This window comes from Saxophila tyrrhenica (genome assembly GCF_035928015.1).
Source record: "Saxophila tyrrhenica strain CCFEE 5935 chromosome Unknown scaffold_7, whole genome shotgun sequence".
Taxonomy (NCBI): Eukaryota; Fungi; Ascomycota; class Dothideomycetes; order Mycosphaerellales; family Extremaceae; genus Saxophila; species Saxophila tyrrhenica.
In genome coordinates this window covers 223,212-237,888 of record NW_027041739.1, presented here as the reverse complement: position 1 = coordinate 237,888, position 14,677 = coordinate 223,212, and the positions used below count along the sequence as shown (strand labels likewise).

At 55.5% G+C, this 14,677-nt stretch overlaps 5 protein-coding genes across 5 annotated transcripts; 1 reads left to right on the top strand and 4 right to left on the bottom strand.

The window, feature by feature from the left end:
- Positions 1-152: 152 nt before the first annotated feature.
- LTR77_004773 (uncharacterized protein) lies at positions 153-1,257 on the bottom strand (the record flags this gene model as incomplete). The annotated part of the gene is made up of 2 exons (XM_064802024.1): positions 153-205; positions 315-1,257. The coding sequence occupies 2 exons, from the start codon at positions 1,255-1,257 to the stop codon at positions 153-155; spliced, it is 996 nt and encodes a 331-aa protein (XP_064659385.1).
- A 1,309-nt stretch (positions 1,258-2,566) lies between these two features.
- Positions 2,567-4,096, top strand: LTR77_004772 (uncharacterized protein; the record flags this gene model as incomplete). The annotated part of the gene is made up of 1 exon (XM_064802023.1): positions 2,567-4,096. One exon carries the CDS (start codon positions 2,567-2,569, stop codon positions 4,094-4,096), a length of 1,530 nt encoding a protein of 509 aa, XP_064659384.1.
- A 3,957-nt stretch (positions 4,097-8,053) lies between these two features.
- On the bottom strand, positions 8,054-9,838 carry LTR77_004770 (uncharacterized protein; the record flags this gene model as incomplete). The annotated part of the gene is made up of 1 exon (XM_064802022.1): positions 8,054-9,838. The coding sequence occupies one exon, from the start codon at positions 9,836-9,838 to the stop codon at positions 8,054-8,056; it is 1,785 nt and encodes a 594-aa protein (XP_064659383.1).
- A 794-nt stretch (positions 9,839-10,632) lies between these two features.
- Positions 10,633-12,364, bottom strand: LTR77_004769 (uncharacterized protein; the record flags this gene model as incomplete). Its single annotated transcript, XM_064802021.1, has 2 exons — positions 10,633-11,677; positions 11,739-12,364. 2 exons carry the CDS (start codon positions 12,362-12,364, stop codon positions 10,633-10,635), a joined length of 1,671 nt encoding a protein of 556 aa, XP_064659382.1.
- Positions 12,365-12,874: 510 nt separating this feature from the next.
- Positions 12,875-14,113, bottom strand: LTR77_004768 (uncharacterized protein; the record flags this gene model as incomplete). The annotated part of the gene is made up of 2 exons (XM_064802020.1): positions 12,875-13,898; positions 13,953-14,113. The coding sequence occupies 2 exons, from the start codon at positions 14,111-14,113 to the stop codon at positions 12,875-12,877; spliced, it is 1,185 nt and encodes a 394-aa protein (XP_064659381.1).
- Positions 14,114-14,677: the final 564 nt, after the last annotated feature.

Sequence of the window (14,677 nt, the reverse complement as noted above, 5' to 3'; positions counted from 1 at the left end):
AGTAACGATGTGGATGCGAAGACGACTGCCTCACTGATACCTGTCCAACGTTCGAACAGTGCGACGAAGAAGTCACGGAAGAGAGAAGTCTCGCCACCTTGGGCGTGGACGAAGGATGTGAAGCCGGTTGCTGGGACAAGATCATGGAGGAGCTAAGCCAAGCTGATCGCGTGAAGGAAATGCGAGGGCAGACTCCGCCATGACGCTGAAAAGGAGAGATCGACCCTATCAGTGACAAAGGACATCCCATGACACAGTCGAGCGAAAAAGGACCAGAACAAACTCAACGATCACACACACTTACCTTCACTTACCAAAAACACTCTTGATGGCCTTTTCCACCTGCCCAACCAGCTTCAACGCCTCCCCCAACCTCTCCTTCCCCCCATACATCTCCTCCAACCCCTGCGCCTTGACCGCCTTCACCAACACCCTCACCTGCCGCATCAGCGGCGGCAGCACCAACCCATACCCCTCCAGATCCACATCCTCCCTCCCAAGCGTCAACCCCACCACCCTCAACCACCCCACCAAATGCCGCCTCCGCACCAGATGCTCAGAATACCCCAACGTCTGGCCCCCGCTCGGCCGCCGGAAGACAAAGTGCACGGTGCCGGAAGGCATGTACAGCGCGTCCCCGGGCCGCAGCACCTTGAACGCCCAGCGCGCGGTCGGCCTCCCCGGGTCGCTCAACCACCGCATGTGTTCTTCCGGGTTCTTCGGACGCACGAGCCATGCGAGGCCGATTTCCCCTTCGAGACAGCTGATCCAGGTGGAGAGGCCGTATTGGTCCCAATGCGGCGCTGTCACGGTTCCGGCTTCGGACAACATCGTCGTGCCGCCCTGCCAGTAGATCCACGCCGTCGTCAGCGCCGCGAACTGCCGCTTCGAGATCGCGTGGCCGCATCTTGGAGGAGGCGGAGCTGCGCAGGTGCAGATGCGTGCCTCGTCGACGTCTAGCTGTGCACGCAGCAGGTCCTGTAGAAGCGTGCAGCTCGTGGAGGAGAGGAAGGACGGCACGCCGTTGTCGGGCGCGCGCGTCGGGATGTCCGGGAAGTTCAACGGGAACCGCACACCCATCGGCTCCGTGTGTGTGCGGGCGAAGCGCTGCGCCATCTGCGCCATGGTCGCACGCTGGTTCCGCCGCGGAGCGGGGAGGGATTCATCGACGTACTCGAGCGCGTCGGAGGGGAAAGAGGTGAGGATGTCGAAGATCTGCTCAATAGGCCTTTGCTCCTGTGAATCGGGGTCGAGCATGCTGTAGTTTGCGCTATTGGCGGCGAAGACGGGGACGTCGATTACAGGGGCCGAGGACAGGAAGGCCCGGGCGGAGGTGGGGGAGGGGAAGAAGTGGACGTCGTGGGAGGGGATGGGGGGGTTGAAAGAGGCGGAGGTAGGTTTTGGCTTGTTCGACGAGGGTGTGGCGGGTGGTTGAGGGGGGCAGTTTGGGGAGGGAGTGGAATTCGTGGAGGGTGGTGGTGAGCCATTGTGGGTCGGGGGTGGGGGTTGATGATGAAGAGGGGTTTTGGGGTGGTGCGACTGGTGAGTTGTTCCTCCGGGGACGTTTGACGACGATCGTGTCATCGTCAGTCACTTCTTGTGTTGCTTTCCTCTTGCGGGGAAGGGGAGGGGCGTCCGGCAAGGAAGATGAGGAGCTGTTGCTGCGTGTGACTGCCATTGAGACTATAGGACCAAGGAAACTCTATGAGATACAGAGGAGAGCATGGGCGAGCGCACTCGATTGTCTTGATATGAAGGTATGGGTAGATTACTTCGAAGACAAAGAGTCGAGTACCGACGATGTAATAAAGCGAGGGTGAAATTGATCTTGTCATTGATCAAAGAAGCGTTGATGAGGACTCATTCCACTTACTGATCTGCGAGGTTGGAGAGATACCAGACAGTGGTGATGGGTATGGTGAGGTTGTAGGAGGCTGTGGTGCCATGTCAACATGCTTCTCATCAACAGGGTAGCAGCGGAGCTCGTCTTGACGCTTCGCCATGGTGGTTCTTTTGTTCCCTGTTCCCGCCGAACAATACCAATTGTCTTCTCGCTCACGAAACGCCTTTTCCGTGGTCGTGGCGGAGTTGTCATCGGTACAGGAATAGGTACAGGACTCGGTGAAACAATTACCTACTGTTGGGCCTCTGGCTGGGTCATTATCTTCCTCGCCTCTTGGTTAGCTGTATGGTCTCCTCGGCTCGTCACTGTTGACCAAGACCCTCTAATCTTCAGTATATCTCTACCATAAAAGGGATTGTAACACGGACATGTCTTTTGGTGAGGTAAAGGTAGGGAGGATGAAGCGTCACGCCCTGGAGTGAATGTCAAATTAGCTCGTCTATTTCGTCTCAATCCAGCCTAGCCGGCTGCACCCTCCGTGCACTCGCAGAAACAACCCAGTACCTCACCTCACCCCTCCCTCTCCCTGTACCTTATCTTGTACTGCCAGACGTTGAGCTCTACTGCATCTACCTGCATCAGCGGCAATGCCACCTCAGACTACTTATGTTGGGGCAGCTGCTCCTCGTTTGTCGCCATGCGGCACAGCGGCGCCTTTACACGATGCTTCCAAAGGACGATACGGAGATTGACACGACCACTACCGGCGAGGACGACGCAATCCATGAGAATGCATCGGACGAGAGCAAGAACGTCAAGCCATGGAGCCGCTCAACCTACTGCGGTAGCCTCCTCTTCAACATCGGCGCTTTCATCTTACCCGCCCTCTACGGGACTTTGAGCAAGCTTTGGGTAGCGAACATTGATCCTTCCATGGTCGTAACGACTGATGCTTACACTTACATTGGCACCGTCTCGGAGGTGCTGAATGAAAGACTTCCGCGAGCACCATGGAACATCATCGGCGATAAGGCGAATCGGACCATGGCCCAGCGGCTGGGTCTATCTTACACTCTGATCCTTTTCCAGGCGGCGCTCGGTCTCGTCGTGTCGATTGTGTTTGCAGCGGCTGCACAACAGTTCGCGAACGCCTTCGTGCCAGTGGAAGTCCGGCAGGCATCGCTCACCTACGTCCGGCTGTCTGCGTTCTCAGCGCTGTCGTCTGCCATTGAGACTGCTGTTGCAGCCGCCACTCGAGCCCTGGACAAGCCCGATGTGCCGCTGATCATCAGCTCTGTCAAGCTTGCCGTCAATATCATTCTGGATATGATCGTCATCTCCAAATTTCACGTGCCTGGCATCACGCCGACGGTAAATACCCAGGCGGCAACACAACTGGCTTGCGGATTGACAGCCTCCTTCGCTGGCCTGGCCTACTTCATCTGGACGAACAAACGCCAAAGCCACCACTCACTGCAACGTCATGCAGAGGACAAAGCAAAGCCCTCACTGCCCGGCCTCATCATCCTCGCCAAACCAGGCGCATACACCTTCACCGAATCCGCCATCCGCAACGGCCTCTACCTCTGGCTCGTCAGCGGCATCGTCGCCATGGGCTCCGCCTACGCCACCGCCTGGGGCGTCTTCAACACCATCCGCTGGGGCCTCGTCATGGTCCCTGTGCAAGCCCTGGAAGCCACCTCCCTCGCCTTCGTCGGGCACGAATGGGGCGCCTGGCGACGAACCGTCGGCCCAACTGTCCGCCGCCCAACCGCCACCTGGAAACACCTCCGCACCATCACCAACCCAGCGCTGCGGTCCTGCTTGATCGCTCTCGCAGTCGAAGTCCCGATCTGCCTCTTCCTCTCCTTCTACGGCGCGCGCCGCTTCGCCCTCTTCATCTCCGGCTCCGCGGACGTCGCGCTCATCACGGAGAAAATGTGGAAGACGATCGACTGGTGCTACATCTTCTACGCCTTGTCCACACAACTCGCGACTATCCTCCTAGCGAGCCGACCGCGCTGGTATCTGTACCAGTCGCTGGTGAGTAATCTGCTCTGGGTGCTGCCGTGGGCGGTGGTGGTGAGTCGAGTTGGAATCACGCCGGAGGATGCTTGGACGTATCATTCGATTGTGTTTGGGGGGAGTTTGGTGTTTAGTTTTGGGGATGTCGTGGTGGTGGATGCGGTATGGGCGTGGTGTTTGAGGAGGGGGCGGATGCGGTTGTCGGCTGTGTCGGCGGTCAATCTGTGATGTTGTGGAGTGATGTGTGAAAATGCGTGGCTTGAACATGGTGCTGGCGTGCGGATACTACTTAAACGAAGAAAAAGTGCTGAGTGAGGTCGAGGTGTTGTAGATGCTCGACATCACTTCACTGGCAACGGAGCATTCCTCCATTCCACCGCTCCGCAGTACCAGGCACAAGCTAAGTACTACCACATCCTAATATCATCCCCTTTCCAAAATTGTTCTCTCAAGCCACGTTCCGCCGGCCCAATCAAACAAACCACTCGGGCAACAGTCCCGAGCAGGTTCACACATTCCCGGGTTCATCCCGGCGTTTCCACTCCCCCATCCTCAAGCTACAGGCCGAAAGGATGGGGGACCACAATAAGTCCAGGCCTGGACACTCGCATTGCAGCCGGAAGTCGATGCTGGCTCGCCACTGCGTTCTCCGCAGCATGGACTTCTGGCTGCATGCAAACCGTCCGCAATGACGCCCGCTGCTATATGCAGGTCGGGAAGGCGGTCGCGGACGGAGAACATGTCTCCGGCGGCCCGAGTACGCTCGGATGACCGGGGAGAAGATGTAGCCTGCTACGCAGCGTCAACTTTTTGGACTCCCTTTGGGACGTTGTTTGTGGCTTCGCTTGACGCAATCGCAAGGGGAGAACACAGGAACTTGAATGAGCGAGTGGCGTTTTGTGAGTAAAACGCCTTCGGCATCACTTCACCGGCTGCTCGACTTCACCTCATTCCAGCGCTCTCCAATTTCAGGAACAAGCTAAGTATACCGCTCTACTACATATTCCATCTTCAAAATCCCTTCTCCCAAGCCACGTTCCGTCGGCCCCACCAAACAAAAACCAGCCACAAAGGATCGTTCCACTCCCCCATCCTCAAGCTATAAGCGAGAAGGGTAGGGGACCACGACATGTCCAGGCCTGGTGCGCATGGGGCAGCAGGGAGTTTGCCCTTGGCGAACACTGCAGACGTCTGGGGATGTTTCATCCCCTGGGCGCAAACTGCAGCCGTAAGGGGTGGGGCTTCCGGCTGGGCGCAAAGAGTCCGCAGAGACGCCCGCTGTTGCATGCAGGTCGGGAAGGCGACTGCGGACAAGCCCCTAACATGTCCCCGGCTGCCCGGGTAAGCTCGGGACGGTCGGGGAGAAGATGTAGCCTGCTACGCAGCGTGAACTTTTTGGACTGTCTTTTGGGACGTTGTTTTGACGAGGGCGATTGGCGGGGACTTGTGCTGCTATATGTCTTTTTGGGAGCTATGAGGTGAGGTCTCCTGAACACTTTGGGCCAGTGGCTTTGGGCGCGTAGAGCCTTGCAGATGATGGTAAGCATGCTTCCGAACTACTGCTGGCTTGAACAATCCGCGCCAGCTGCATCCTCTTTTCCTTGCCGTGGGACTGGTGGAGCGTACTTGTGAACCTCTTGAGTCTGAGGGTTCTCTGGGGTGCGTACAAAAATCAATGGACTCTAGATCTTTCTGCAGCCTTTCCAACCTTCTACACATGTTCGAGACACCTGACAACCATTGCTAGTGAGGGCGGGCTGTCCGAAACACCCTCAAGCTGCAAGCACCACGCAGCTTTCCGAGTTCAGCCTGAGGGTCGGGATGCATACTTCTCTACCGGGGCATGGCCTGGTATTCCGAGACAGCAACAGTCGGCTCTGCTGCGTTCTGAGACTCTTTCACATCGATCTGGAGATGGAGAGATTTGCTGGCCATTCTACTCTAACCCTTCATGTTAACAGTCAACAGGCCTCTGCGAGACGAGTCGGATTCACAACGAGCTATGCAGCGCTTCAAGACTCTTGCACTTCAGACTCAGAGCTCGAGAAGCTGGCTGGCCCTTCTTCTCCATTGATCAGGTGGATGAATGACTGCGATCATTTGAATGGCCTGAACACAGTATCGGGTGCTTCGATCATAACAGCTGAAGACACTTCAGTGCTTTGAAAGGCGAGTCTACGCTTCAGTGCGTGATGACGATAGTTGGATGTGGAGGTGTACTTTGGAAGGTCTTGGGGTTGGAGATGCTTCGAGACGTTACTGGCCTTCCGCCTGGTGTTTCAGCACTTCATGTGGCCTGCCGCAGGCGGTGGAGTGCATGTGTACGTGGTGTTGGCTACGGACCTTACTCATACTGGAAGACGTAAGAGACTCCAAACAGATGTGAATCGATTCTTCGGAAATTTTCTTAAGCCTAATATTTTGTGTAGCACCGAAGGTGACAAGAGCCTGCAGCGGACCTGTTTGTGCAGTTGTTTCAACCTAGATCGGTTGGTGGCTCAGGTATGCTGCCAATCGTGTCTCGAGATCTGGTCCGCAAAGTACAAAGGTAATTATGACTCTGCCCTTATTCACATTTACATCCGCTTCATTGTTTTTGTCTACGCCTACTCAACGTACTGCTATCCGAAAGGGTCTATTCACCTCAAACGCCACATACTACCTATCATTCTTGGAGTACCTACACAAGCACTTCCGATCTCAAATCAAGAACTTAGTGTTGCGAGGCATACCTTAGCCTCGTTTGCTACAGGCATGGCTCGAGGTCTTACTGTCAGCAACCTTCCAGAAGACTGGTACGATGTCTATCGTGAGGACCTCGCCAGAGAAATGGCAACAATCTACAAGGCAGCGCACCGCCGCAGGTGGAACGAATGGTAGTTTAGTACAGCACTCAGCAATTCAGCTTGCCTACCAAGATTGAACGACGACACGCTCATTGGGCCACTAGGCCACCAGCAGGCTGTGCGACTGTTCAATGTCGCTGCGTTTTGCTACATTTCCGACATCCGCTCTCCGCAGTACGACTATTGCCACTGGAAGCTCAATCCGATGTACTACCCGTAATGGTATAAACAGGCCATTCAAGAATGGGACAAGCATGTCACCATCCAATCGTTCGATGGCCGCTACCCTTTTTGCGCAGTCGCAATGACCAGGAAAGACTCCTCGACATATGCGGAGTGGCTACCATTCGATCTGGACTTGAACCATGAGCGCCGTGAGGCTGACCTGAAGCGATTGATCCAGCGACACAGACGACTGTGCGACTTGGTGTACCAGCGAGCTCATGGGCCGCGCGACACAGATCACGATTTCCCGCTGGTTGACCAAGCGTACGAAGTGGCACGGCATCATGAAATGTTGACACCGACCTGCCGAGCTGCCTTTCTTCTGGCCCCGTCAACCCTCAGGAGAGAGTAGGCACGGATCTTGACCGTGCTCACAGGAGACAACGACCAGCTCACATCCGAAGTTCCAGACGTGGCGACAATCACAGACACCAAGGTCGTTAAGTACGGGGAGATTACCGTCGCAGAAGCTCCCGTGAACGCCGCTGTCGAGTTTCTTCGTCAGCTCCAAGGTCGCGAAGAAATGGCGGACCCACAATTGAAGATCTTGGACGACAAACGGCGCGCTGGGCTACAGACCTACTACCTGAACGAGGCTCGGCAGAACCTGTACAATTTTGCGAATCGTGATCGACATGACACTCGAAACATAGGTGGTAGCCTCATGGAGGACCTCTTTCGTAAGTTTATGGGTCATGAGCTACAAGCAACCTGAGGGTAGCATCAAACCTTTGGGACCACCTTCACACCGTGGATCCAGCTTGTACTCGAGCTTTTCGAGACGGCAGTGGTGATATATGGATCTCCAGTCGGCGGTGATTTTCCAAGACTAGTCCGAGGTTATTGTTAAGTGGCCCACTGGGTTGCTGTGGGCGCCGGTCTGTAAGGCGCAAATTTCAGCGGTCGGTGCAGGAAGCGCTGAGAGTCGATCCTGCTATGCAAATGTGTAAAGATAGTTTCTCTGTAGAAGATAGTCAGTTCGATCCCAACAGCCGCAAAGTGCACGAGTCCGGCTGCGAAGTATGTTCTGTCGAAGAGCTTGACTGACGTTGCTGACCACACCTGGATTCATGATTGGCGCGCACCTGAACCAACAATCGCCAACCAGTACATTCTAGCACAGCAAAAACCTCTCCTCCCCAACCCTTCCTCTCATGATCTGCTCCATGAACCCTCCACCCACCAGTCCATGCACCCAAACAAACCCCCTAAACACCCAGTAGCCCCCGGCAGCCCTCCTCAGTACCACTGGCAGTCGACTTCCAATTACCAGTACCACACGGTCCCCAGGCTCAACAGTCGCAGGCGCCACCCCAATCAGCCCACCGCTCAGCGCAAACACCATCGCACCACCGCTGACGAATTTGGCGTAGCTGAGCACGAAACCCGGCTCGCCGCCAGCAGCTGAAGTTTCTTGGGCGTATTTTTGGTTGCGACTGAGTTGCCAGTACGGCGTGCGTTGTGAAGAAGGGTTGGTAAGGCCCTCCCAGATGGCGAGGGCGGCGTTCATGATGGTGAGGATCTGTGTCTTGCTGCCGCCGACGAGGAAGTTATCTTTGGTGAGGACGCTTCTAGCGTCGGGAATGTGAGCTGAGGTGGAGTAGTGGTGATGGAAGGTGGATTGCAGAAGGCTACTCAAATGAGCAGCAAACTGCACAGCTGTGTCGCCGGAAGCATTCAGGCTTGCGTTCGGTAATGGCAGGACGCTGCCGATCTTGCTTAGAGTGTAGCCTGTGACTGTCAAGTATCGAGCGTCCGCGCTCAGTGAAACGCACTGGTGAATGCTGTAGCGCTCAGCGGACCAGTCGATGCCTTGCTTGAGATAGATGTGCAGCTGTCCGTCCATGGAGTCTTGTTCGGAGGTGAAGTCAACTGTCCAAGATGACTGCCGGTGGACGGAAGTGTTCTTGAAGCCGATGAGCTCAAGAATGGCGAAGGTTCTTTGCACTACGATGGCCGCATACGTTGCTCGAGCAAAGACCTGTACCGGAGACAGGCGGTAGTCGACCGGCATCATCGAAGCTTCTTTCGGATCGATCAGACTGAGGACGCTGTAGACCTTGTCTGAGGGATTCTTGCAGGATGCTGTGCTGGTGTAGAGCACGACGTCGTGAATGCTCTGGACCCCATTATTCCTGATCCCAATCTCAAGCTTGACCATGTCGGAGATCCGGTAGAAGAAAGCGAGTAGGTGATCCATCTGTCGTGGCAGCCGCTCGGTAAGATCTTGCAAGTACAGCTTGTCGAACGGAAAGCTGATTGGGCCAAAGCAGAAGATCGCTCTTCGAGCCAGCACAAACTCCTGGACGATCCATGCCCTATCGTGCCATTTCGGTTGTGCATGCTGAAGTGTCGAGTCGAGAAGCTCAGCGAACTTCTTCCCCCGGGAATTCAAGCGAGAGAATCGGCCCCAGTGCGGCGTAAGTGTGTCGCGCTCGTCTTTGGCTTGAGCATTGGGGTATTCGCCAAGCCAAACGAACACCGTAGTAGCAAGTCTGTAGATCTTGCCCATGATCGCAACCTGGTGACCCTTCTCATCGTCATTCTGCTGATTAATGCACAAAGCATCGATCCACAATGTCCGGACAGCGGCTCGCCAGCGTAAGCGTCGGAGAGCATAGTACAGATTGTCGTTGATGAGAGTGCGGCCACCTCGACTAGGCTCTCGTGGTCCGCTCTGTGTTTGGGCTCCCCAGGTGTATGATAGAGCCTCGTAGAGAGGGTTCGTCTTCAGAGATACGATCCGAAGAGTCCCTCGAAGCTCCTCGTGCCATTGTCCCGGTTGAAGTTCGAGTACGCGGATTCCTGTTTTGGCGTCATTGAGAGGTGCGTACACATTTGCTGTCGCTGAGAAGGTCTTGTGCTGAGGGGATCGCGAGAGGAGGATAGAGTTGGCCATACATCAGAAGCAAAGCAAAAACCAATCGAACGAGACATGACTTGCCGTCGTGCTCTTGTAGATGAACAACATATGACACTCCAGGTGCATGTAGTGTGTACATGGGACTGAGGCGACTACATGTAGTCTATGAATGGCTCGCCTCAGCTCGCAAGGATGCAAGCGCCTGCTGCCGCTTGAGCGAGCGCCTTGCCTGCATTATGAGATATACTTAGCTTCCGAGAGGAGGTGAGAGCAGAGATGGCATCAGATTCACGGGGAAACGAGCGTCGCGCCGATAGTCCTCTCGCCGGCCAGAGGGCCCTCGGGGTGGGATGCTGGTGACCAGGACATGTCCCGAAGCGCCGAAGGTCCCTGCTGGAGAAGCGAGATGCAACACTCGCGCCTGGGGTGCCGCACGCACATCTTGAGCGTATCGCCATAAGCGTGCTTTTACCGAGAAGCCTGATGTGAGGAATAGATAAGATGGATGAGGAGATGAAGTTGCGAACAAGTTGTAATGTGGTAGGTTGCGGGACGCATCGGCTTCCCGTGCCCTCCCGCCTCGCCGGAATCTCGGTCTTGTCCATGAATCGAGCAAAACCGATTCACAGGAGACTTCATCTTGGAATAGCATGAGCATATGCTGAACTTGCGTGCGAGCTACTAGTTCTACAGCATTCCAACATAGCCACCCATATCTAGCGAAGCGGCCAGTACCAACACCCATGCATGCTGCACATGCAGACATCCTCCCAATGCGTAACCCCCACCGAACGCCACGCCAAACCCAGATCTATCCTCCACGCACCACATTATAAGTCCTCGTCACTCCCCTCCACCCGCTCATCAGCATGCTTCTCACTCTCCTCCTGCATCTCCCTATACGTCGACCAACTGAGCAGCAAGAAAGCAAAGATGATCATGAGCCCTCCGACCATAGCCGCCGCGGTGATGGGATTGTACAGTGGCGGTGGTAGCATCTCGTCACATAACGCGACAAGGAAGATCGTCAGAAGCGCTGCCACGCTGCTCAGCACCGGACTGGTGAGCGAGATCAGGACCAGGAAAGAGCCGGAGAAGGTTGCGTTCGCGAAGACGGAGATCAGCAGCATCCAGGCTGCTTCACCGCGAGGCAGCTCAAAGGTTTCCCAGCCCATGATGTGGAGGATTGGAAGTGGGATCCAGAGGACGCTGAGGGTGAAGACGCCGATGAGCGTGCCGAAGAGGTTCGCAAAGACCACGCCGCGGCCTGGCGCAGTGCCGTCAGGAGGGCAGGCGACTTTCTTGTACAGCACTTCGTAGAATCCGTACAGCACACTTCCCACGCCGATGACGAGGTTCCCGGCGAAGCGGTTGTTCGCTTCGCTGTCGTCCGGTGCATCTGGTCCGCCGGCTCCACCGCCAGATTTGCTGCCGTGCTTCGCGCTGCCGCCTTGGTCGCCGTATGCTACGATCAGCACGCCCAAGATTGCCACTCCGACGGCGACAATCTTGCTCCACATCACTCGCTCATGCAGCATCGGCACCGCGAAGGCATAAGCGAAGAAGGCGGAGCAGTTGTAGATAGCCGTCAAGTCGGAAGCCGTGGTGAGATTGACCGCGACATACCAGCTGCCGCCTGCGACAGTCAAGGCACATGTGACGTATGCGGTCGTGTAGAGGAAGTAAGGCACTGGAGACTTCTTTTGGAGATGAGGTGGGACGTGGAGGGTGCGGTGCTCGACCATCTGTGCCGTCTGCCGGAGCATCGTTACATGTCGCCGCCAAAACTGCGGCCAAGGCTGTTGCCATTTCTGTAATCGGAGAGCGAGGAGGGATATTGGGTAGAGGACCGACCAGGAGCCGTGGGTGAAGTAGCTGTGATCATATGTCAGCACAATGTCCCGTCTCCAAGGACCATCTCAGGATGCGGACTCACAGCATGCAATACGCCTTATTCCAATGCAGATTATGCTGCACATACACCGCCGTCTCCGTCTGTATCGCAAAGCTCACCAAGCTCACCAGCAAAAACGCTCCCGCATACGTATATCTCTTCCGCGTCGCCTTCGCAGCTTCTGCCTGCGGATCTGTTTCATGAAACCTGCTCCCTCTCCTCGAAGACGAAAACCCAGGTCTCGCCTCCGAATCGTAAGACTGCCGCGCCTTGTTGCCCGACAGCAGCGGCTGGTGATGTGTGCTTTTGTGCTCCATTTCGAGGGATGGTCGGAGGTCTGAAGGCATATCGTTGTTGGGGTCGGAAGCTAGATCAAAAGAACTGGACTCTTCGCCTGATTCCCTCTCTCCGTGTGATCGGTCCCTCGTGCTGTGCTGGTAGGTGTCTGGGTCGGGGAGGTCGCTGAAAGGGGTCCCCTGCCGCGATGTCTCCTTGCTTAGGTGCACGAGGTCGCTGCTGGATCCGCGTGCGGAGTTGGTCGGGGATAGCTGATCAGGCGGTTGTAGCGCCGCTGGGCGTGTTGAAGGTGCTCCAGCACTGCCCGAGGCAGACGGGACGGACGTGAGAGGGATGGCGGACGAGGGGTGGGAGGAGGGGGTTCTAGGCATGCATGCGGTTCGTTATCGGGTGAGTAGTGACATGCGATGAGGTGCTGGTGATGGCGGGGCCCTTGCGCAGCGAAATGGGGCAGATTAGGGAGTTAGTGGTGTAGCGTGGTCTTGCGTGATAACTACCATCTGCAGAGAGAAGTTGTGCATGTGCCTGTCGGCGAATGACGGGGCGTTTGACAGGGTTCATCTTCGGCGGAACACCGCCGCGTGGATGCTCGAAATAGGTATTGGCCTTGGTGCCTGACTATGCCGCTCCAACAATACAAGACAAGACGATAGCAGTGGAGAACAAGACAACATGAGCAAGATGCTAGGGGTCGCAGCGTCCTTTACTGGAGCAAGCACACTGATCCAGGCTCTCGTTGCTCAGCAGCCATGGAGACCGACGCAAGCAACTGTCTGCAACCTCCATGTGCACATTAATAAGTGAACTCTTGATGTTTCTCCTAAGCAGTCCCTTCGTCACCGTGCAAGCAGCTTCCATGATGTGCTTCTCTCAGCATGTCGTCAAAGTGCGTGCAACCATCCCTCTACCCTCTCATTCCACTCGCGAACCCCAGAGAGATATTCTTTCAAACCGACGAGCGCATCGCCATATGGATCACCTACGATCTCACCCTGTCTGCTCACATCCCCAGTGAAATGACTGAAGACCGTGTGCCAGTCGTCTCCACCATTCTTATCCTGTGGATGCCTCATGCAACGAACTGTCATGCGGCTTGTATGGTCTCGGACAGCGTCCCAGACGTAACGATATTCCTCTCTATCATTCACCCCGGCGTCGAGCACGAGCAGTGTGAGGGCCGGACAAGACGAGCGTAAGTAAGTTGCAAAGTATTCCATCTGCAGCGATTTGGCATTCCGGATCATATTGAGAGACTGTAGGCTGGGTAAGATCGGTGGTGGGTCAATTGGGTGTGGCCAGCCGAGCAACAATCCATTGCCAAATGAAAGGCTCTTTATGGTGCTGGAGCAGCATTTGAGGAGCCGGTTCAAAGCTCTGTTGGTGTCATCTGGAATACGGCTTACTCGACGGCTGAGTTCACTATAGTTCAGCCAGACGTCCGCGCCAAATTTGAGACTGCGCAAGGCGGATAGATCGAGGTTGTCGAGCAGGTCATCGGTCGTCCAATCGAAAAGACCTTCCATGTAATAGTGGAAGTCGAGATCCGTGATCATGGTTCCCGACCTGCCGAGACTCGAAAGGATGGTACGGAACAGCAGCTCACTTCCGACGGCAATGAAGACTTCGCCCGCGTTTGGCAGTCGACTGAGGATGTTCGTAAACATGCTCTCTAAACCAGTGACATCGTCATTCTCCCGCGTTGGCCGTGAGTTGAAGGTGACTCGTCGGACGTAGGGTCGAAGTACGGATAAATCGGGGCACGTGATGTCTTGCAGCTCCATGTGCTGCGGCAGAGGGAATAATCGGATGCATCTGAATAGGCGAGAAAGCAGTCGTGGTAGGTAGGTGTACTCGCGGCATGCTGATCGCAAATTCTTGAAGCTGTCGAATTCGGTTCCGTCGGTACTGCCGGCCATCAGTATATTGTAGAGCGGTGGTGACTGTTGGGTCTTAGACTACCTGATTGGTCGACTTTCCGCATCACGTTCACGCTCGGTGTCTTTGGCGGTATGGAGCTCGTCCAGTATGAGCACAAGCATTTCCTCCGGCAGTCTGCTGAAAGGAGAGGCCATCGGGGTGGTTACTGCAGAAGGTCCGAGAGTCTTCACTGTTTGGAGCATTTTGACAGCACCTCCCGGCACCTGAGAGGAGTGGTCGAGCATAGTTCGGTGTTTCGTTGTATTACTTTGTGACCATTCGAGTGGAGTGGTCTTTTATGTACGCGGAAACGGGACATCCTGGCGGTGAGATGTAAGGCTGCAAGCGGTGATGCCTGGAGCTGCTCAATCCTTCGCGGCTGGGCGTGTCGATTTATTAGTTTTCTGAGAAACCGCATCAGTCGCAAGCCACCAATAAAACATCGCTGAGCTCATCCAGCACGTTGCTGCAAAGAGAGGTACTATTCAACACTCCTTTTGCATATCGCTGCGTCGTTGCAACCACGAGGCGAAACCGCAGAACTATGATCGACGGCTAGCCTCACATCTCACGCTCACACGTCTTTCAAAACCTGCTTCGAGGCGCCATAATTGATTTTAGTGACGACAGCGATCCCTCCTTCAGAGCACACCCATAAAGCAAATGGTTCCACCACTCTTGTATTCAGGAAGACTTCCTACTCGAAGTCGATGTGATTCCAAACATCGTACGACTCCTGGCATTTGGTAGGTGGCTCGCACTTGTGC